The following is a 23683-nucleotide window of genomic DNA, read 5'->3' on the forward strand; positions in this document are numbered from 1 at the left end:
ACAATAAAGGGAATTCTCATTTAATATAAATTCTATTCAATAGTAATTATATTGATATGGTTTTACCACATGCATCCATAGATTTACTTGGTATTGCATTCGTAAAAGGGAAATTATGGGTTGTGAATTATCACTTACTAGTTGTCATCACTACATTAACATGTTAATGTATATATATAAAAAAAAGGAAATTAATGAAAAGGTTATTTTTTTTGTAGATAATTTGAACTAATGATCATAAATGTTTTATGGAAAAATAATGCTTTATGTATCATTAGGTAAGATTTGTGTGTGTTTTGGTTTATATCCCTAAAAGGGAAAAATAAGGGGGGAAAAATGGGGTAACGTTGCAGAAAATTAAATGAACTAATCCAGTTAATGATTTTTTAAATCACTTTTTCAAGAGCCATCCCTGCACATCCCATTTCAGCGGCAAGGAGAAGAGGTTTCTGCAGTGATGTCAAAAACTTTTTAAATATACGTTTGTTTCCAGCGTGACGTGTCAGCAATTTCGAATTCTGGAGGTGGCGGGAAAATATGCAGTGGCGGGAAAAAAAGCGCATGGTCACAGCCACGATCCGACGGAGGCGGGTTTTCAGATGTACCTTGGGAGGCGCTGTCGAGCAATGTAAAACAAATAAATGATACACTATGTGTAACAAACAACACACGAGTACTGTCTTTGGTAACAATATGCATGAAATATCCCAAATAGAACCCCCCATCAAACGATTTTATGCACTGATATAAAAATAAACATGTACGTTCAATAAAGATAGAAATCAAGGCATGGGTCAAGAGAAAAACATAAGCAAACCACTTGTGGCATATACATTAGTCCACCAGCATTTTATAAACACATGTCGCTATTTTATCAAAATAATGTGGTTGCCATTATAGGGGCGAGTGTGGTAATTGACCTATCAAACATCAACATGCCCGACAGACTAACAACGGGGAGGGAGGGGGAAAACAGAGAAGGGGGGAGGGTATTCATTATTTCGAGTCGTTTATGCTTGGCACCAGTGTGGGCAACAAAACAGGTAGTTAGCAGGGCATTATGTTACATAATTCTTAATCAGAAGAAAAATTATGCGTTTTATATTTGTATCGATTTTTAACAAAACGGGTGTATGTTAATGTGTGTATATATATTTCAAAAAATATATACAAAAAAAAAGGTAATATATCAACCATAGAGGCACATCTTGAGGAGAACTGAACGTAACCACCGTGCATATATCGAGAAGGAAAGAAACATCTCTTTTGATATAGGTTTCAAGGCGTGGAAAGTGCGAGAAAACAGCAACCACGCTCATTCGGCCTGTGCTGCTCTGAGAAGCCAGGAGCTGGAGTTTGAAGGTGTAAAATACTCGCTATGGCGGTAAACTTGGACAAGGAAGCGTACTACCGCCGAATCAAGCGATTATATGGCAATTGGAAGGTAATTAGCACGATATAAATATTTGTATATCAAATTAGTAAAAGCTAGTAAAATCTGGATGCTGGCACGGCGGGGAACCACGTTTTTAAAGTGCGTTTTTTGACTTTGTTTTCAGCATGAGTGAGTGCCGTGGTTGGTTTTGTAGCTACAGAAGCGCAAACCGCAATGATCAATTTGATTATATAGACTTACATGTAGTTATGAAACACTTGTAGATTGAATACATGCAGGAGACATTACACATCCTAAAAATGATAGTTATAACATGGCCACTTATTATGCATTGTATATTATCCACCAAGTCAGGCTGTTAACGTTAGCTATGCTAATATACAGTTAACTAGCTTAACCAGCCATATCTGGCACTTTGTGGAACAACCACTTTAGCACGTTGCCAGTCCAGCAAAATATTAATTAATTCTGAAGTTGCACCAAAATACGTTGTCAGAAAGTACCATGGAATGTTTTGCCAGAGATTGCTAGCTAGTTGCCGCTTGTCCACATAACTAACATCAAAGTTTGACATTTTCAAGCTAGCATGCTTACTGTAGCTAACTAGCTTTACATCGCGCCAAGCAGGCACTGATTTGTTGCATGCACTTTTTTCTTTTGAGGGCACAACGATTGATCTCATCTGCATTTGAATGCCAACCAGTAGTTCACTAGCAACTTTCTCTCAATCTTCATTGAGATAAAGCAATAGATATAGTTATCAACTTTAGCTAACATGTTCTTAACTGGTTAGCTAACTTTCCATGTATTCATACTTACCACCCGCACTCAAAAAGAACAAGCAACGTGTCGACCACGACTGTGGCTAACTGTACCTTTTTGCTCACTAGTTGACTTAGCTTGAACAATGTGAAACATTTCTATGTTAATCAACAAGTATCTATTTTTCTCTATTAGAAAGGAGAAGATGAGTTTGGCAAAGTGGATGCCATGGTGGTCTCCGTCGGGGTGGACGAAGAGATAGTGTATGCCAAATCCACTGCCCTGCAGGTAAAACTCATGGACTTAACCCTATCCAGGAGTTATTCCTGACTGAGCTCATCAGGGAAAATTGTGTGCATGAGTGCATTCAGAAAGTATTCAGACTCCTTGACTTTTTCTACATTTTGTTACATTAGTCTTATTCTAAAGAATATATTTGTTAAATTCCCCCCTCAATCTACACACTATCCCATAATGACAAAGCAAAAACCGGTGTAGAAATTTTTGCAAATGTAAAAACCGAACATATTTACATAAGTATTCAGACCCTTTTCTCATTACTTTGTTGTAGTTCCTTTGGCAGCGATTACAGGCTCAAGTCTTCTTGGGTATGACACTACAAGCTTGGCACTCCTGTATTTGGGGAGTTTCTCCCATTCTTCTCTGCAGATCTTCAAGCTCGATCAGGTTGGATGGGGAGCGTTGCTGCACAGCTATTTTACGGTCTTTACGGTCAGCTATCGGGTTCTTGGTCATCGCCCACACCAAGGCCCTTCTCCCCCGATTGCGCAGTCTGGCTGGGGCGGCCAGCTCGAGGAAGTCTTGGTGGTTCCAAACTTCTTCCATTTAAGAATAGAGGCCAGCATGTTCTTGGGGACCTTCAATGCTGCAGACAATTTTTGGGACCCTTCCCGAGATCTGTGCTTCGACACAATCCAGTGTCGGGGCTCTACAGACGATTCCTTTGACCTCATGGCTTTGTTTTTGCTCTGACATGTACTGTCAACTTTGGGACCTTTTTATATAGACAGGTGTGTCCCTTTCCAAATCACATCCAATCAACTTGTAGAAACATCTCAAGGATGATTGATAGAAATAGGATGCACCTGAGTTCAATTTCGAGTCATAGCAAAGGGTCTGAATATTTACATAAGGTATTTCAGTTTTTTACTGTTTTTTGCTTTGTGTTGATTGAGGGTTAAACATTTTTTTAAATCCATTTTAGAATAAGGTTGTAATGTAACAAAGTGGAAAATGGGGGAAGGTGGTCAGAATGCACTGTATGTGTTATGGCTTCTGTTCTGAAGAAACCTTGGTAGTTTACACTCCAGCATAAGCATATTGCATGGAGTAATTCATATACCCTCTTGTCCTTCCTCTCCAGACATGGCTGTTTGGTTATGAGCTGACAGACACCATCATGGTGTTCTGTGAGTCTAAGATCATCTTCCTGGCCAGCAAAAAGAAGGTGGAGTTCCTTAAACAGGTGGCTGTAACCAAGGGCAATGAGAACGCCAACGGGGTTCCACCAATCACACTGCTCATCAGGGAAAAGGTAAGTGTTGATTGGTAGACTCGGGATGTTCTATCCCTGATTCGCTGTCAATGTGTATTCCCCCATTTCAGGACAGTTCTTTAATGTGTGTGGCACAAGAAGTTGGTGTGACCGTTCGTGTGTTTGAAAGTGTGTGTGTGAGTGCATGCACTCATGTCAATGTATTTGAGCAGAATGATAACGCTTTAACACTCCTCTCCCCCTCCTTCCCTCAGAATGAGAGCAACAAGGTTAACTTTGAGAAGATGGTGGAGGCGATCAGGGCCAGTAGGGAGGGCAAGACTGTGGGTGTGTTCAGCAAGGACAAGTTCCCCGGCGAGTACATGAAGAGCTGGAACGACATGATCACTGCCGAGGGCCTGGAGAAGGTGAGCGAAAGGAGGAATGTGGGGAGGGAGGAAGGGGTGAGATGGGTTGATAATAAAATATCATTGTTTCCATGTGGTATCAATTTGCAGGATGGTGGGTAGCTGGTCTGTGGCGGGAGGCAGTGTTGCATTAAAAAGAGACTCGCATGTAGCTAGTTATTGGTCTGCAACAGGTCACAATCCTTATGGGCTCTCCCTGCCTCCATCTCTCTCTCACCTCCCCCCAGGTGGACATCAGTGCGGTGGTGGCCTACACCATTGCCGTGAAGGAGGATGGGGAACTGGCTCTGATGAGGAAGGCTGCAGCCGTCACCAGCGACGTCTACTCCAAGTTCTTCAAGGAGCGCGTCATGGAGATCGTGGACGCAGACGAGGTAGGCTTTGTAGTCACGCTCATTACCCGCTCCTCCATCGCCTGTAGACGGGTGCAACATCCCAGCAACCACATTCATATGATATAGCCATCCTGGAAAGCCACTGTTATCATTCAGACAGGTGCAGTCAAATTTAAGATCTAGACTATGTCCAAATAGTTTTGAACCATCTCATTTTGTCCCCAAGATGACAGAAACAAAGCATTGTTTCCTGAATGTGTTCTCTCCTCTGTTCCCTAACAGAAGGTGCGCCACAGTAAGCTGGCTGAGTCTGTGGAGAAGGCAATCGAGGAGAAGAAGTATCTGGGGGGAGCAGACCCCTCCACGGTCGAGATGTGTTACCCCCCCATTATTCAGAGTGGGGGCAACTACAGCCTCAAGTTCAGCGTCGTCAGGTAAACAGCTGCTTCCTGTTATGTTCATGTTTTAAGTATCCCTATATTTCTGTTATTACTGTGCTATCACTCTGTTATTAGTGCTCCTGCACAGGAGTCTCAGTTGATGGACCTGAGTGTAATGGCGACGGATGTGAAGTAAACGTTGTTCAACTGGAGCCTAGTCGTTGTCATTTTGAGTTAACATTGGTAGCAGATGATGGCTAATAACTGCAATGTTAGAGGGAAAAGCAAGAGATACAGCAATGATGACGGTATGGGAACTTTGATCAGAGCACTGGATTCTGTGTGTAAAGAGAAAGACCGTGCCTACGAGGCACATTCAAACGTTGACAGTGTAGAGACATTTCGGGTTGCGATGACGGACTACATCATTGATTTGGAACAGAGGTACAATAGAATGCGCAATTACGACATGGTTCTCCCGGATGCAGCGTCAGCTTTCAAGTTGCTAGATACTACTGCCTGTCTGGATGTTAGGGGGAACAGTTGGCTTTGACTGCTTGTACTGTGCTGACCTTTGCGTCATTGAAGTCGGCACTAAAAAGGATTTTTGATGGAAAGACGGATGGAATGCAAGTGAGGGACGCGGAATATTACACTGAGCAGCAGAGAAAAGGTGCCAACAAGTCACGTTCTCAAGACCACCAGACGAGGGCGCCATTGCCCGGCACAAATCCACTGGACAGATATGAAAAGAGATCAAAATATGCTATTTGTCAGAGCACTTACCATTGGGTTAAAGACTGTCCTTGTAAAAATGAACACGTTAAACTAACAGAGGAACATGTAAACACAGAGAGAGAGCAGTGTACCATTACACTGTTTTCAAACTAATCTGCTTTTGAGATCTTTATAGTTGAATCCTTAGGTTCCGCTGTGAGTGATACTGCATGGACACGGACAGTGTGTGGCGCAGAATGGCTTGATAGAGATGTCAGTGAACGAAATATGAAAGAAGTACAAAATATGATTGGCACACCAAGCAACGGCGCTTTCACATTTGAAGATGAGAGAATTGTCCATTCTACCAAGAGTTTAAGATACCAGTAAACGTTGGTCAGACTAAGAGACATTGAAACAGAGGTGGTCCCTACAGATATCCCCTTACTATTAAGCAAAGCTTCCCTCAAGAAGGCAGGGGCTGTACTAGACATAGAAAATGACACGGCAGTGATGTTTAAACAACCAGTGACCCTTGAACTTACTACATCGGCCCACTATTGTGTAAACATTTTAGACGGACGTCAGAGTCCATGTAAAAATTAGATTCTGACGGACACAGAAACACAAAGTATTGTTAACTTCACAAACAGTTTGGACATGCTACAGCTGACAGTCTTCAGAAATGACTCCACAGTTCAGGGAATAATGATGAGATTATTTCCATTCTACTGCAGATAGTTAACAGTTGTGAGACATGTCAGAAATACAGCAAACCTAAGCCCAAACCAGCTGTTGGTTTGCCACTGGCTTCCAAGTGCAATGAAACAGTGGCCGTAGAACTACATGAGCCTGGACCAAGTGTGTGGTACTGTCACATAACCCACCACTTTACACGCTTCAGTTCTGGAAGCCTTGTGGATACATAGAAACCCAGTGAAATGGTCAAGCACTTCATTCACTCCTGGATAAGTGTGCATGGCCCGCCCCAGAAATTGTACAGTGACAATGGAGGAGAATTCAATAATAATGAAATAAGAGAAATGGTAAAGAAATTCAACATGGAAGTAAAGCAACTGTTGCATACAGTCCATGGAGCAATGGACTTCTGGAGAGACCTAATCAGACACTCAGAGATCATGCTGAAAGTGAAGCAAGACAATGGATGTGACTGGAAAACAGCCCTAGATTGGACTTTGATGGCAAAAAACTCAATGCACAATGTTCATAGTTACAGCCCATAGCAACTAGTGTTGGGGCAGAACCCTACTCTTCCCTCTGTACTGGTTGACAAGCCACCAGCACTAGAAGGGACCAGTGTGAGTGCATGGGGGTGGGACAGCACCTTTCAGCACTACATGCAGTGAGAAAAGCGTTCACTGAAGCAGAGTGTTCAGAGAATTCACAGGGCTCTGCGTAAACCGCTATGTCCCGCAGATGAGAAATACGAGACTGGAAACAAAGTACACTACAAATGAGTTTACTGTCAAGAGTGGAAAGGACCGGGAGTAGTCATTGGCCGAGATGGTGTGGTGATATTTGTGAGACACGGAGGCACCATTGTCAGGTTGCATCACTCAAGATTGCGGAAAGTAAATGATCAACAAGATGTAGGGGCTGTTGCTGAGAATCAGCCTCCCACTGCAAATAACAAAAAGGATGCATTAACAGACACAAACCTACCAGATGTCGGATCCAATGATACGGACACTGAAACAGGAAATGGAGCAGAGACCTTCAACCATGACAGGTAATACTGTTGTGTTCAAATTAGGAAAAACGTTCATCGACATATGTGTTAAGACAACGTGGTTGTTCCAGTCTGAAAACTGGACAAACTGTTAAATACATGGACAGCGAAAGTGGTATTCCACACACAGCAACAGTCATTGGACGAGCAAGAAAAGCCAAAGGAAAACACCAGAACTGGTCCAACTTGCAGTACTCTGAACCAGCTACACTTTCTGGTACAACAGGGCCAGCTGACCTGTCACTTGTAGATCATCTGATTTCATCCAATAGAAAATTGAGACAGAATGACATTCAAAATGATGTACTTGAAACAAAAAACGTGTCATTTGACTCGGCTAAACTATATGAGATCAGTAACTGGAGGAAAAATTGAGTGTTTTGAGGAAGTCAAAGACATTGGACAAAAATGTCTCACGGTGGGTGTTTACCCTTAACCGGAATAGTGCCAAAATCATGTCTAGTTGCTAGAGGTTTAGAGGAGCTGGCTGCTAAAGAACTCCCAAACGACTCACTGACATGTGCCTCAGTCACTCAGATTGCTGCTGACGGTGATCTGCCAGAAAAAAATGGAAACTTCATTCCATAGACATCAAATCTGCATTTTTGCAGGAAACGGAGCTGTCAAGGGACAGACATCTGACCTCCGCCTGAAGCTAAGAGCGAAGGAACACTGGAAACAAAAAAAGTGTGGATATGGCCTGGCAGGTGCATCTATCAACTGGTACAACAAAGTGAAGGCGGCAATGCTGAGTACAGGTGGAAACATGTCAAGTGGATCCTGCAGTCTTCTATTGGCTTGATCAAGACTGCAATGTGACTGGACTACTACCTGTCATGTTGATGACTTCATCTGGGGGGTGGCTCACAGACCTTTGCTACAACTGTGATTCCACACCTCAAAGCTGTTTTCCTGGTCGACCACAAAGCAACAGCCTGCTGACTGTCAGACTAAAAGGGAGCATCCGGTCTTGTGTTCCTAAAGTAATGGAAAGTGGCAACTTGAGTAATACAAATAAAAACCTTGTCACTCAACCCATTTGTAATGGGGAACTTAAACAATACTGGGGACATTTTCAATATTTTGTTTTATTTGTCTAAAGAAAAGTGGGAGATTGTTAAGTTCATGTTTTAAGGATGCCTATATTTCTGTTATTACGGGGCTATCACTCTGTTGTTAGTGCGCCTGCGCGGGAAGTCTGATGGACCTGTCCTGAGTGTAATGGCAACGATGTACGGTGAAGTAAATGTTGTTCAACCTAGTCGTTGTGTCACTTCCATGGCGACGTCTTCAACGACCGTCCCCACTGTGATGTCTATTTCTTGAACCTAGTTTCAGTGCTCAACCTTAACATGCAAAACTATTTTCTTTTTTAATTAACGGGTTAATCCAAAATGTGACCCATTTTGATGATAAAGACCAACTTCTTTCTGTATCACACATACAGTACCTGTCACTGCAGACTCATAAGACGTTATAACACCTTTTATAACACTGCTCTAACTCTTCAGCGATAAGAACCACATGCACTTTGGGGCCATCACCTGTGCCATGGGGATCCGCTACAAATCGTACTGCTCCAACCTGGTCCGGACCCTGATGGTGGACCCCCCACAGGAGATGCAGGACAACTACAGCTTCCTACTGCAGGTGGAAGAGGAACTACTCAAAGAGCTCAAACACGGTAAGGGATGGAAGGGAGATGCAGGGTGTTTGTGTTTTACGGGGTAGAGCACACATGATTTACGTAACCAGACTTTATTTCAAGTTCTTTCCCTCTTACCTTGTTCTCTGTAGGTATAAAGATCTGCGACGTGTACAATGCCGTGTTGGACTACGTCAAGAAGGAGAAGCCCGACCTGGCGGCCAAATTCACCAAGAACCTAGGGTAGGACACATACTCTTACCTTCTCACACACATGGCCTCCTGTAGGCTTGGGCGGTAATCCAGATTGTCATACCTTCGTACCGACCTTGTGCCATTCCGGGATATTCTGTAATACCAGCGATGAACACAAAGGACACTATTTTCAAACCCCACTGATCCTCTTTAATCCGAAGGTTAGCTATGCTAACAAGTACATGTAAAATCACATAGAGAATGATAACTTAATGCTAACGAGCGGCTGTAGGCTGTGTTGTGGGCTGTGTGGTCGGCTGTATTGTGGGCTGTGTGGTCGGCTGTGGGCTGTGGGGTCGGCTGTGGGGTGGGCTGTGGGGTCAGCTGTGGGGTGGGCTGTGGGGTCAGCTGTAGGGCCTACCTGTCACCCTGAATCTCAGTCCAAGAGGCGTCACTGCAGTACCTGGTTCGAATCCAGGCTGCATCACATCCGGACGTCATTGGGAGTCCCATAAGGCGGCGTACAATTGGCCCAGCATCGTCCGGGGTAGGCCGTCACTGTAAATAAGAATTTGTTCGTAACTGACTTGCCTAGTTAAATAATAGAAATGAAAAAGGCACAGTGATGCAGACATGTTGGTGGTTTACCCAATAAATTACTGTGAGCTTGTGTACATACAGTCTGCGACTCTTATCTTATCTAAAGTATTTGCAGGACAGACATCCCAGCTAATAATACACTTATACAAGTAACTCAAAAATGCTACTCAAGGCCTCCCGGGTGGCGCAGTGGTCTAAGGCACTGCATCGCAGAGACACCAGAGACTCTGGGTTCGAGCCCAGGCTCTGTCGCAGCCGGTCGCGACCGGGAGACCCATGGCGCGGCGCACAATCGACCAGATCGCTAGGTGTACGGTGTTTCCTCCGACACATTGGTCCGGCTGGCTTCCGGGTTATCATATCTACACCTAAACAAAAATATAAACGCAGGATGTTGTGTTGGTCCCATTTTTCGTGAGCTGAAATAAAAGATCCCAGAAATGTTCCATACACACACAAACCTTATTCGTCTCTAGTTTTGTGCAGCAATTTGTTTAAATTTGACTGCAGGTATTTACTTAAAGATATACAAACGTATTTTAAAAAACTTCAAAGAAATAGATTCAGCAGTATTGGAAAATACCATCCCATGGCTATTTTCAAACAGGGTGGGACATGTACTTTTGGTCCACCAGCCGCAGTAGCTGGTGAATACCCTTATTTTACCAGCCACATTTCATTCTGAAAGAAATGATAGTGAAGATTAATCACAGAACACAGTACCTGCTTTCTCCACTAGGTTAGATATTTTCTCTTCCAGAGCTGACACATTTTTTTTTTATTTTTTTACATGGGTTTGGTATTGTATAGGGAAGTAAATAAAATAAAAACTGCTCCCAAATGCTCTGTGTAACCACCTGCCAATTTGGCTGGTAAATACCCCAATATTACGGTATACTGCCCAAGCCTATTGAGGATAGAGTATTTATCATGTGTTGATTTTGTGCGTCCCCTCTCCCTGCTGTAGATTTGCCATGGGGATAGAGTTCAGAGAGGGTTCCCTGGTCCTGAACAGTAAGAACCAGTACAAACTGAAGAAAGGTGAGCACTCAAGTCACTGTAGTGTCTTACTGACTATAAGTAGGATACTTTGTAGACATGGTGTTTTGTGAGTGTCTCATACAGAGGCCATTTTAAAGGGTGTGTAGAGCGGACACTCATCACTGTGTGTTGTGTGTTTTACAGGCATGGTACTGAGCATCAGCCTGGGGTTCGCTGACCTGGTCAATAAGGAGGCGAAGAAGGAGGAGCAGAAGAAATACGCCCTGTTCATAGGAGACTCCGTACAGATCAATGAGGTAGGAGAGAGGAAGGATGAGGGGGGGGCGGGGGGTGGAAGGTTGAGGGGGGGTGAGGGGTGGAAGGATGAGGGGGGGAAGGTTGAGGGGGGGCGGGGGGTGGAAGGATGAGGGGGGGCGGGGGGTGGAAGGATGAGGGGGGGCGGGGGGTGGAAGGATGAGGGGGGGTGGAAGGATGAGGGGGGGCGGGGGGTGGAAGGATGAGGGGGGGTGGAAGGATGAGGGGGGGCGGGGGATGAAGGATGAGGGGGGTGCGGGGGGTGGAAGGATGAGGGGGGGCGGGGGATGAAGGATGAGGGGGGGGCGGGGGGTGGAAGGATGAGGGGGAAAGGAAGAAATGTGCCCTGTTTATAGAATATACAGGTCAACAAAGTAGGATATATTTCACTCTTTTTTTGATTTTATTTTTTTAACAAAGTGACTGTCAAACATATTTAGTTATCTATCAATCACATTTGGGTTGTGATATTTGCTCAGTGATGGCAGTAAAGAAACACGTATAATGTATATCTTTAAGGATGATCCAGCGACAGTTCTCACTCCGGTCAAGAAGAAGATAAAGAATGTCGGAATCTTCCTAAAGGTACGAAAGATGTCATATCTAAGGTGCATATCTATTTTAAATGTTTAGTTAGGGCTCTATGTCCTCTGTTTATATTTAGGCAACAAGGCCTATGGTATATTGTCTGACATACACGCGGCTGAAATACTGTTTCGGCCAATCAGTATCCAGGACCCAAACTACCCAGTTTAGCCCCCCCAAAAATACGATTTGTTTCTTCTTGACAGAACGATGAGGAGGAAGATGATGAGGAAGATGCTGACGATGCAGAGGAACTACTGGGGAAGGGAGCGCGTGGACAAGCTTTACTCCAGGACAGGACTAGGGTGGGTGTGTGTGTCTGTGTATGTGCTTGAGAGACATTCACTATACTTACACCATCTCAGTTTGTGTGTATGAGCTGAAACGCTGTCTTTTTGATTGGTCAGAATGTGAGAAACTGTTATTTATTTGGGCAGAACGAGATGACGGCAGAGGAGAAGAGGCGGGCTCACCAGAAGGAGCTGGCCGATCAGGTGAACGAGGAGGCCAAGAGACGTCTGACAGAACAGAAAGGAGAGCAACAGATCCAGAAGTGAGTGAACGAGGGGAAAAGAGGAGGAGAAGGGATGATGGTATAATAATTGGAGGGATATGGGAGACCAGAATGAGAGGAGGCTGGTAACAGTTGAAGGAGTGGAATGGAACGGAGGAGGAGAGGTGGTAGAATCTACATGATTGGGGAGAGGTGGAAGAACGAGAGAATTACGAGATATTTATAGTATTTATAGGAAGAATGAGATATTTCTAGTATTATGTTGGTCTAAATTATCTTTCGTAGAAAACAACTAGAACATACATTTGCATGATTAAATAATTCATGATTTCACTCCCTATGTTTATGTAGATCGTCTTTCCAAAAATGTGTGACGACACCAATGAATTAAATGATTAAATGCAGTGTTTCCTTCACTTTTCCAGGTCCAGAAAGTCCAATGTCTCCTACAAGAACGGCTCTCAGATGCCTCGAGAGAAAGATATTCGAGACATGAAGATTTTCATCGACAAGAAATATGAGACGGTTGTTATGCCTGTCTTCGGTATCGCCACCCCTTTCCATATCGCTACCATCAAGGTACACCTCTCACACTCACACACACAGACAGACACGAATCGCAATTTGACCGAATTTGAGACTATACCTATCTGAGGATTAAAAAAAAAACATTTCTGTGTCCCTCTGTCTGTGTAGAACATCAGTTCGTCGGTGGAAGGAGACTGGACGTACCTGAGGATAAACTTCTATGTTCCCGGCAGCTCTCTGGGACGCAACGAGGGCAACATTTTCCCCAACCCTGATGCCACCTTTGTCAAAGAAATGTGAGAGGAAATGTGTGTCTAAGTGCCCATGTACTGCATGTTTCACTGTTGTCAACTATCCAGCAGATAGACTGATAGTCCGTGTGTGTGTGTGTGTGTGTTTTTATCCATCTTTATCCACCTGCTGCTGTGTCTGACGTTGCTCATATCCCCCCCACCCTCAGTACGTACCGGGCGTCGAACCTCAAGGCGCCTGGCGACCCAACAGTCCCGTCCACTAACCTCCAGAACGCCTTCCGCATCATCAAGGAGGTACAGAAGCGCTATAAGACCCGGGAGGCTGAGGAGAAGGAGAAGGAGGGCATCGTCAAGCAGGACTCTCTGGTCATCAACCTGAACCGCTCCAACCCCAAACTCAAAGACCTCTACATCAGACCCAACATCGCCCAGAAGAGGATGCAGGGGTCGCTGGAGGCCCATACCAACGGTGAGGAAAAGGTTCCATTAACAAGGAATTGAGAGAGGAGGAGAGGAATGGAGGAACGAACAGAGGGGAAAGAGAGAATGGTTGAGGTTCTTCGCAGATCACAGCGTTGCTGTAAAGACCAAGAATGCTGTGTGCTCTCAATCAACATTTGTCATTTAGCTGACTCTCTTACCCAGAGTGACTTACAGGTAATGCATCCATCTTAAGATGGCTGGGTGAGACAACTACATATCAGTCGTAGTAAACGTATTTTTCTCTAAAAAGTGGGGTCTAGTAGGAAAAAGTGTGTCCCTCCAGCCTCAACGAACCTGGTAAATAACATGCCTGTCTGTCCAGGACAGAACCTGGTAAACAACATGTCTGTCTGTCCAGGACAGAACCTGGTAAACAACATGTCTGTCTGTCCAGGACAGAACCTGGTAAACAACATGTCTTGTCTGTCCAGGACAGAACCTGGTAAATAACATGTCTTGTCTGTCCAGGACAGAACCTGGTAAATAACATGTATGTCTGTCTGTCCAGGACAGAACCTGGTAAATAACATGTCTGTCTGTCTGTCTGTCCAGGACAGAACCTGGTAAACAACATGTCTTGTCTGTCCAGGACAGAACCTGGTAAATAACATGTATTGTCTGTCCAGGACAGAACCTGGTAAATAACATGTCTGTCTGTCCAGGACAGAACCTGGTAAATAACATGTCTGTCTGTCTGTCCAGGACAGAACCTGGTAAACAACATGTATGTCTGTCTGTCCAGGACAGAACCTGGTAAACAACATGTCTTGTCTGTCCAGGACAGAACCTGGTAAATAACATGTCTGTCTGTCCAGGACAGAACCTGGTAAATAACATGTCTGTCTGTCTGTCCAGGACAGAACCTGGTAAACAACATGTCTGTCTGTCCAGGACAGAACCTGGTAAACAACACGTCTTGTCTGTCCAGGACAGAACCTGGTAAATAACATGTCTTGTCTGTCCAGGACAGAACCTGGTAAATAACATGTCTTGTCTGTCCAGGACAGAACCTGGTAAATAACATGTCTTGTCTGTCCAGGACAGAACCTGGTAAATAACATGTCTTGTCTGTCCAGGACAGAACCTGGTAAATAACATGTCTGTCTGTCCAGGACAGAACCTGGTAAATAACATGTCTTGTCTGTCCAGGACAGAACCTGGTAAATAACATGTCTTGTCTGTCCAGGACAGAACCTGGTAAATAACATGTCTGTCTGTCCAGGACAGAACCTGGTAAATAACATGTCTTGTCTGTCCAGGACAGAACCTGGTAAATAACATGTCTGTCTGTCTGTCCAGGACAGAACCTGGTAAATAACATGTCTGTCTGTCTGTCCAGGACAGAACCTGGTAAATAACATGTCTGTCTGTCTGTCCAGGACAGAACCTGGTAAATAACATGTCTGTCTGTCTGTCCAGGACAGAACCTGGTAAATAACATGTATTGTCTGTCCAGGACAGAACCTGGTAAATAACATGTCTGTCTGTCTGTCCAGGACAGAACCTGGTAAATAACATGTCTGTCTGTCTGTCCAGGACAGAACCTGGTAAATAACATGTCTTGTCTGTCCAGGACAGAACCTGGTAAATAACATGTCTGTCTGTCTGTCCAGGACAGAACCTGGTAAATAACATGTCTGTCTGTCTGTCCAGGACAGAACCTGGTAAATAACATGTCTGTCTGTCTGTCCAGGACAGAACCTGGTAAATAACATGTCTGTCTGTCTGTCCAGGACAGAACCTGGTAAATAACATGTCTGTCTGTCCAGGACAGAACCTGGTAAATAACATGTCTGTCTGTCCAGGTTTCCGTTTCACGTCCGTCCGTGGGGACAAAGTGGACATTCTCTACAACAACATTAAACACTCCCTCTTCCAGCCATGTGACGGAGAAATGATCATCGTACTGCACTTCCACCTCAAGGTGTGTGTGACCTTAGGCTAAGTACAAGATGTCTGACTGCACTTCCACCTCAAGGTGTGTGTGACCTTAGGCTAAGTACAAGATGTCTGACTGCACTTCCACCTCAAGGTGTGTGTGACCTTAGGCTAAGTACAAGATGTCTGACTTTCTATGCATTGGTAATCAAGATGTGGGTATTTGGGTCTATGCTTTCCCCCGTGGCACGTGGGAGTGGTCTTGATTTAGTTTAGATATGTGTTTGTGTGTCCATTTTGACTAATCCCACCCCTCGTCCTCCATCAGAACGCCATCATGTTTGGTAAGAAGCGTCACACAGACGTGCAGTTCTACACAGAGGTAAATATGAGATAAAACATAGGAGAACAACTTTATTTAATCTTACCTTATTATATTGTCTTCATATTGTCTCATCCTACCTTATCTCTTAGGTGGGTGAGATCACCACAGACCTGGGCAAGCACCAGCACATGCACGACCGCGACGACCTGTACGCCGAGCAAATGGAGAGGGAGATGAGACACAAGCTCAAGTCTGCCTTCAAGAACTTCATCGAGAAGGTGGAGACCCTCACCAAGGAGGAGCTGGAGTTCGAAGTGCCCTTCCGAGACCTCGGGTATGAGGGGGGGGGGGGGGGGGGGGGAAGTGATTGGAGGGATATTGACAGGGTTAAGTCATTTTGGGAAAGTGAGTATTTAAAGGAAACATTCACCCACTTTGAATTTTGTCTACTTTTTGTGCCTCTCTGAGTGATGTTCTATTGATTCCCAAGGACATTTCATGTTTTAATGTGTATCTGAGCGATGGCTGAGTTTAGCATCATATGAAACATAGGATCACAACTTGGGTGGCTCTTTTCTTTCAGCACAGAGTTGGGTGTTCAAGTAATGAACTGTATGAAACTGTTGAAGTTAGTTACTGTGTGTGTTCAGGTTCCAGGGCGCCCCCTACAGGAGTACCTGTCTGCTGCAGCCCACCTCCAGTTCCCTGTGTAACACAACTGAGTGGGTGAGTGCCTGCTAGTACTGTTACTGCTCCTGCTGCTAGTACTGTTACTGCTCCTGCCGCTAGTACTGTTACCGCTCCTGCCGCTAGTACTGTTACCGCTCCTGCCGCTAGTACTGTTACCGCTCCTGCCGCTAGTACTGTTACTGCTGCTAGTACTGTTACCGCTCCTGCTGCTAGTACTGTTACCGCTCCTGCTGCTAGTACTGTTACCGCTCCTGCCGCTAGTACTGTTACTGCTGCTAGTACTGTTACTGCTCCTGCTGCTAGTACTGTTACTGCTCTGCCGCTAGTACTGTTACCGCTCCTGCCGCTAGTACTGTTACCGCTCCTGCCGCTAGTACTGTTACCGCTCCTGCCGCTAGTACTGTTACTGCTGCTAGTACTGTTACCGCTCCTGCTGCTAGTACTGTTACCGCTCCTGCCGCTAGTACTGTTACCGCTCCTGCCGCTAGTACTGTTACCGCTCCTGCCGCTAGTACTGTTACTGCCGCTAGTACTGTTACTGCTGCTAGTACTGTTACCGCTCCTGCCGCTAGTACTGTTACCGCTCCTGCTGCTAGTACTGTTACCGCTCCTGCTGCTAGTACTGTTACCGCTCCTGCTGCTAGTACTGTTACCGCTCCTGCTGCTAGTACTGTTACCGCTCCTGCTGCTAGTACTGTTACCGCTCCTGCTGCTAGTACTGTTACCGCTCCTGCTGCTAGTACTGTTACCGCTCCTGCTGCTAGTACTGTTACCGCTCCTGCCGCTAGTACTGTTACCGCTCCTGCCGCTAGTACTGTTACCGCTCCTGCCGCTAGTACTGTTACCGCTCCTGCCGCTAGTACTGTTACCGCTCCTGCCGCTAGTACTGTTACCGCTCCTGCCGCTAGTACTGTTACCGCTCCTGCCGCTAGTACTGTTACCGCTCCTGCCGCTAGTACTGTTACCGCTCCTGCCGCTAGTACTGTTACCGCTCCTGCCGCTAGTACTGTTACCGCTCCTGCCGCTAGTACTGTTACCGCTCCTGCCGCTAGTACTGTTACCGCTCCTGCCGCTAGTACTGTTACCGCTCCTGCCGCTAGTACTGTTACCGCCGCTAGTACTGTTACTGCTGCTAGTACTGTTACCGCTCCTGCCGCTAGTACTGTTACCGCTCCTGCCGCTAGTACTGTTACCGCTCCTGCCGCTAGTACTGTTACCGCTCCTGCCGCTAGTACTGTTACCGCTCCTGCCGCTAGTACTGTTACTGCTCCTGCCGCTAGTACTGTTACCGCTCCTGCCGCTAGTACTGTTACCGCTCCTGCCGCTAGTACTGTTACCGCTCCTGCCGCTAGTACTGTTACCGCTCCTGCCGCTAGTACTGTTACCGCTCCTGCCGCTAGTACTGTTACTGCTGCTAGTACTGTTACCGCTCCTGCCGCTAGTACTGTTACCGCTCCTGCCGCTAGTACTGTTACCGCTCCTGCCGCTAGTACTGTTACCGCTCCTGCCGCTAGTACTGTTACCGCTCCTGCCGCTAGTACTGTTACCGCTCCTGCCGCTAGTACTGTTACCGCTCCTGCCGCTAGTACTGTTACCGCTCCTGCCGCTAGTACTGTTACCGCTCCTGCCGCTAGTACTGTTACCGCTCCTGCCGCTAGTACTGTTACCGCTCCTGCCGCTAGTACTGTTACCGCTCCTGCCGCTAGTACTGTTACCGCTCCTGCCGCTAGTACTGTTACCGCTCCTGCCGCTAGTACTGTTACTGCTGCTAGTACTGCTCCTGCTGCTAGTACTGCTCCTGCTGCTAGTACTGTTACTGCTGCTAGTACTGCTCCTGCTGCTAGTACTGCTCCTGCTGCTAGTACTGCTCCTGCTGCTAGTACTGTTACTGCTCCTGCCGCTGGTGTTTAGTAGTAGTAGTACAACACCTTCCCTGATATAGCCAGCAGCACTGCTTGCTTACTCCCATGTGTTTTAAACCAAGTTAGGCCTTGAGGCAGGTATTTGAATACAGATCTAATAATAAAATCCTCAAGGGGTTAAAAGGGACATGCTCTCAGCAGTCTGTTTTCATTCCATCCTCCCTCTCTCCTTCCTCGTCCTCTCCCTCTCTCCTACCCCGTCCTCTCCCTCTCTCCTTCCCCGTCCTCTCCCTCTCTCCTTCCCTGTCCTCTCCCTCTCTCCTTCCCCGTCCTCTCCCTCTCTCCTTCCCCGTCCTCTCCCTCTCTCCTTCCCCGTCCTCTCCCTCTCTCCTTCCCCGTCCTCTTCCCTCTCTCCTTCCCCGTCCTCTCCCTCTCTCCTTCCCCAGCCTCCGTTCGTGGTGACTCTGGATGAGGTCGAGCTGGTTCATTTTGAGCGTGTTCAGTTCCACCTGAAGAACTTTGACGTGGTCATCGTCTACAAGGACTACAGCAAGAAGGTCACCATGATCAACGCCGTGCCCGTCAACTCACTGGACCCCATCAAGGAGTGGCTCAAGTAAGTACATCAATTAACCCAGACTAGTTTTTCTGACTAGATTACTAATCTACTGCCTTTCCTCAAAGTCCCACCCACAGTGATTGATTGACAGGTCTGAAACCCTACCAACTCTGACTCACAAACATCCTGCCCCCTCATCTGAAAATTCCACCCACAGTGATTGACAGGCCAAACTCTTAGTGGTAGTTCACCCAAATTACAAAATGACATTGGTTTCTTTATCCTAGGTGTCGACAGCAGCAGATCCAATAACATACATCATTTTAAAGAACAAGCATTGTGGCAATTCATATTTTGCAGTAAAACTAAATATTACTTTTAATTTCAAGAGTACAGGTTTAATGTTAAAGGTTCTCTTCCTTATAAAATAGTCCTGATCATGAAGGTCTTGGCCTAGACGATATCCAAAACAAGTAACGCACTGAATGCATACATTTTCAGTCATTTTAATTGTAGTCTTTCTACTGAATGCCACAACTCCTCTTACCAATCTGGGAGGTAAAGTTGTTAAACTATTTAATAAATTAGCTGTGCATTTCGGATGGAATCAAGGCATTAGAATGTACCAGGGGCCACCACAAATGGACCTTGTTCTGCCCCTCAAATTCAGAGGACATACCCCCTCCCCTGGCTGGCTACTTTTCTTCTGTTTGGCTGGCTACTCCATGAATCTACGGAAAACACGGATTAACCAATTAGTCAGTCCACTCACTGGACCCCATCAAGGAGGGGCTGAAGTACATCAATTAACTAATAAATACCTTAACCAATCAACTTATTAGCCGGTCTGTCAACTCACTGGACCCCATCAAGGAGGGGCTGAAGTCGACTGGATCAGTAGGTAGTGTGGCACTCGCAACGCTAAAGTCGTGGGTTTGATTTCAGATCTGCAACCAATACGAAAATGTAAGCACATCTGTTAAACGCTCTGGATTAAGTGTCTGCTAAATGTCATATAGCCATCAACCAATCACTTTATGGATTTAGCCTCTTCCTTTTTAACTGTGAATTTGTTTTTGGGGGAAAGGAATTAGATTTGAAATAGTTTGTTTTAGTAGAGTTTTACCAAGTGTAGCTCCTCAAAAGAAATGAATACTTTAAAAACCTGTCTCGTTCTCCTCTGTGTCCCTCGTTCTCCTCTGTGTCCCCCGCTCTCCTCTGTGTCCCCCGCTCTCCTCTGTGTCCCCCGCTCTCCTCTGTGTCCCCCGCTCTCTCTCTCTGTCATTCTCTGTCCAGTTCCTGTGATATCAAGTACACCGAGGGGGTCCAGTCTCTGAACTGGACTAAGATCATGAAGACTATAGTGGACGATCCAGAGGGCTTCTTTGAACAGGGGGGCTGGTCTTTCTTAGACCCGGAGAGCGAGGTGTGTGTGTGTGTGTTATTGCAAGATACAAAACCGTGTTAAAATGAAAATGTTGGACAAATGTATTTCTCTCTCCATCTGTCTCAGGGGGAAGGAGCAGAGGATGACTCTGAGTCGGGGGAAGACGAGACATTTAACCCCTCGGCAGACGAGAGTGAGGTAGAGGAGGAAGACAGTGATGAAGATTATGACTCGGAGAGTGAGGACTCCGGTAATGGTAAGAAGTCATGTTGAGACGCACACACACACACACACACACACACACACACACACAGAGACTTAGTAGTGTGTGTGGCCGTGTGTATTTCAGACTACAGTGCGTCGCTGGGCAGTGAAGAGGAGAGCGGTAAAGACTGGGATGAGTTGGAAGAGGAGGCCAGGAAAGGTGAGTCTACTCTACATTCTCCCCAAGGAGGGAGAAACCTAGCTTACCATCCCTGAAGCAAGAGGTACCATCGCTTGCTGCTCCATGGTAGAGGAACACTGGAAAATAATCCTACTTTGTTATCCGATGTGAATTGGAACTTCTTCGCTGACCTATGACATCTTTGTCCCCGTGTGTTTTGATATTGACACTCTTCCTGTAATGTGAAATCAGTTTCAAATGTCTTGGTATTGAGTGTCTGTCTCGCACCTCCTCTCCTAGCCGACAAAGAGTCTCACTATGAGGACGCGGAGGAGACCTCGTCGGCTAAGCGGAAGGGTCGCTCGTCAGCCCCGCCTCCCAGCGCCAAGAAGAAACGTCGCCACTGAATGGCACCACCACTAGACTGTCTCACCTACGCACACACTGCCAGAAACATTGTTGATTCAATCCCCCTCTCCTCTAATTCATCTTGGCTCTGTCATTTCCCTTTGTCTTTCTCTCACACACACACACACACACACACACGCTATACGATGTGTATATAGAGGTAGTAGCACACCCATGCGTTTGTATTAGGCCGTGAGTGTCGTGATTAAATGGGCATATCGTACCTGACGGTAGACGGTTCATTCCTCCCTCCATTCCTTTGGCAACTCATTCCTCTGTTTCCAAGGGCCAGGTGTGTGTGTGTGTGTGTGTGTGTGTTTTGAAAGGGTTTTAATTGCAAACTATTGTTTTTCTGTTAAATTGTTTCTAAACCAATATAGTAAGCAGTGATGATACAGTATCTTCTGCTAAGCATTTTTACAAGATTTAGTCTAAACAAATAATCTTCCATTCCTCCTTTCTACCGTTCTGTCCTTCTTGGACATAGTTTATTTGTTGAGAGCGGTGTGTGTGTGGGGGGTGGGGGTGGGGGGGGGCAGAGCAGAGCAGATATCAATTCCGTTTTCCAATTCCTTTTTTATGGGGGTTTGTACAGACTGACTGACGCTCAAGAACCTCAATGTCTCTAATTTCCCCACCACTTTCCTCCATCTTTCTGTTAATCCTGGATAGGTAGACTGTTGAATTGTTAATAAAAAATCCTGATGTTTTTGTAATAAAATTCAAAAATAGTGGTTATTTTGTCTTTTTCATTCATTTGAGTGTCACTGTCAATGCTGCCTATTAATAACTATGAGATTGATTAACCATTCTCTGTGCTACAGTGTTCACTTCTGTGTTGGTCTAGCATGACCAGTCTTCTGTTAAATTATTCTCATACAAAATTTGTACATAGTGATTTGAAAGTAACAAAGTGCTTCACATCGTAAAATAATGAACTGAAAGTACTAACAAATAAACACAGGACCGGAGGAAGGAGAGTGTTGTCTGGCTACCATCTCTGCCAATAACCAGGTAAGTAACAACAATTGTCAGGTGGTATGAGGGGAAACTAACAATGGGACCAGGAAGTCAAATCTAAACTAAAGGAATTCCTTCATTCTTAGCCAACCCTCTTTAAGTCTTTGGGCCACAATGAGCTCCACAGACAGAGGGGATTAAATAACTGGCTGTAACTGAAGGTACACTACATGACCAAAAATATGTGGACACCTGGCAGTCGAACATCTCGTTCCAAAAAAATCATGGGCATTAATATGGACTTGGTTCCCCCTTTGTTGCTGTAACAGCCTCTACTCTTCTGGGAAGGTGTTCCACTAGATGTTGGACCGTTGCTGAGGGGACTTGCTTCCATTCAGCCACGAGCATTAGAAAGGTCAGGGTAATTAGGTCTGGCTCGCAATCGGCGTTCCAATTCATCTCTAAGGTGTTCGATGGAGTTGAGGTCAGGGCTCTGTGCAGGCCAGTCAAGTTCTTTCACACCGATCTCGACAAACCATTTCTGTATGGATCCCGCTTTGCGCACGGGGGTAATTGTCATGCTGAAACGAAAGGGCCTTCCCCAAACTGTTGCCACAAAGTTGAAAGCACAGAATCGTATAGAATGTCATTGTATGCTGTAGTGTTAAGATGTCCCTTTAATGGAATTAAGGGGCTTAGCCTGAACCATGAAAAACAGCCCCAAACGTATTTCTCCATCAAACTTTACAGTTGGTACTATGCATTGGGGCAGGTAGCGTTCTCCTGGAATCGGCCAAACTCAGATTTGTCCGTTGGACTGCTAGATGGTGAAGCGTGAGTCATCACTACAGAGAACGCGTTTCCACTGAGTCCAATGGCTGCGAGCTTTACACCACTCCAGCCGACACTTGGCATTGCGCATGGTGATCTTCCGGTTGTGATACAGCCTGGAATTGAACAAGGGTCTGTAGTGACACCTCTAGCACTGAGCTGCAGTGCATTAGATCACTGCGCCTCTCAGGACTGACTGGAGCTGAATCAGTGGAATGGTATCAAATACATCAAACACAGGGTTGATAACTTTGGTTCTACAGAGAAGGAGAGACAGAGTTTACTAACTGGGATGACGGACAGCTGAATCATTTTGGAGGAAGTCAATACTGTGGACTGTTGTTGAGTGGAGGGAAGTGGGAAGATACTGACTTTTCCGAATGAACTTCTTTGTGTGTTGTGATGGTGAGTAGCCTTCTGTACTTGTGTACATTAGTTTTCCCATGGACAGCAATGCATAACTATAACACTGAATTATCACAGTTAAAATGCAAACCCAGGTATAAATGTTTCTCCACTTTTATCCTAACTTCCATTTAAGTAAATTCTTTACTTAGCCATACATTGATGTCAATGGGAGACTTAACGCGAAAAATGTGACTTAAGTGGAAGTTAGGATTCACACCTTATGTTTGTTCATTTGTTGTGCAGAAAGAAAGTAGGGAGTCGGACATTCTTATCAGACAGCTGACGAGTTGGTCTGAAGCTCAGAGTTGCTGCAGAGAGTACTACACAGACAGAGAGTACTACACAGACAGAGAGTACTACACAGACAGACAGTACTACACCGACAGAGAGTACTACACAGACAGAGAGTACAACACAGACAGAGAGTACAACACAGACAGAGAGTACAACACAGACAGAGAGTACTACACAGACAGAGAGTACAACACAGACAGAGAGTACTACACAGACAGAGAGTACTACACAGACCTGGCCAGTGTGAGGAACCAGGCTCAGTACCATGGAGGTACAGAGCCTAGCCCGGTGCATCAGCAGCGTGGGGATTGGTTTGTTCAGAAACAGGGAGTG

The 23683-nt window shown here is 45.5% G+C and overlaps 2 protein-coding genes across 3 annotated transcripts; both read left to right on the top strand.

The window, feature by feature from the left end:
• The first annotated feature begins 900 nt into the window (after nt 1-900).
• On the top strand, nt 901-21591 carry LOC110531513 (FACT complex subunit SPT16). 2 transcript variants are annotated; one of them, XM_036989166.2, is made up of 26 exons: nt 975-1043; nt 1276-1444; nt 2354-2446; nt 3543-3713; nt 3929-4081; nt 4309-4455; nt 4699-4850; nt 8775-8947; nt 9061-9151; nt 10671-10744; nt 10889-11001; nt 11519-11584; nt 11791-11889; nt 12022-12137; nt 12524-12677; nt 12795-12922; nt 13087-13349; nt 15169-15287; nt 15570-15623; nt 15716-15900; nt 16217-16292; nt 18565-18734; nt 19974-20103; nt 20191-20320; nt 20414-20488; nt 20750-21591. In XM_036989166.2, exons 2-26 carry the CDS (start codon nt 1379-1381, stop codon nt 20854-20856), a joined length of 3105 nt encoding a protein of 1034 aa, XP_036845061.1. In that variant the 5' UTR covers nt 975-1043; nt 1276-1378; the 3' UTR covers nt 20857-21591. The 2 variants fall into 2 exon arrangements, 1 of the variants encoding a protein (XP_036845061.1); XR_016483105.1 differs by lacking the exons at nt 15716-15900; nt 16217-16292; nt 18565-18734; ... (2 more) ...; nt 20414-20488; nt 20750-21591 and having other exon boundaries at nt 901-1444; nt 15169-15395.
• Nucleotides 16809-18167, top strand: LOC149980776 (uncharacterized; the record flags this gene model as incomplete). The annotated part of the gene is made up of 1 exon (XM_090185636.1): nt 16809-18167. A coding segment is annotated over one exon (1359 nt), but the record flags the coding sequence as incomplete, so codon positions are not given.
• Nucleotides 21592-23683: the final 2092 nt, after the last annotated feature.

The sequence above is a fragment of the Oncorhynchus mykiss genome, chromosome 9 (assembly GCF_057628025.1).
Source record: "Oncorhynchus mykiss isolate SJ-2025 chromosome 9, ASM5762802v1, whole genome shotgun sequence".
Taxonomy (NCBI): domain Eukaryota; kingdom Metazoa; phylum Chordata; class Actinopteri; order Salmoniformes; family Salmonidae; genus Oncorhynchus; species Oncorhynchus mykiss.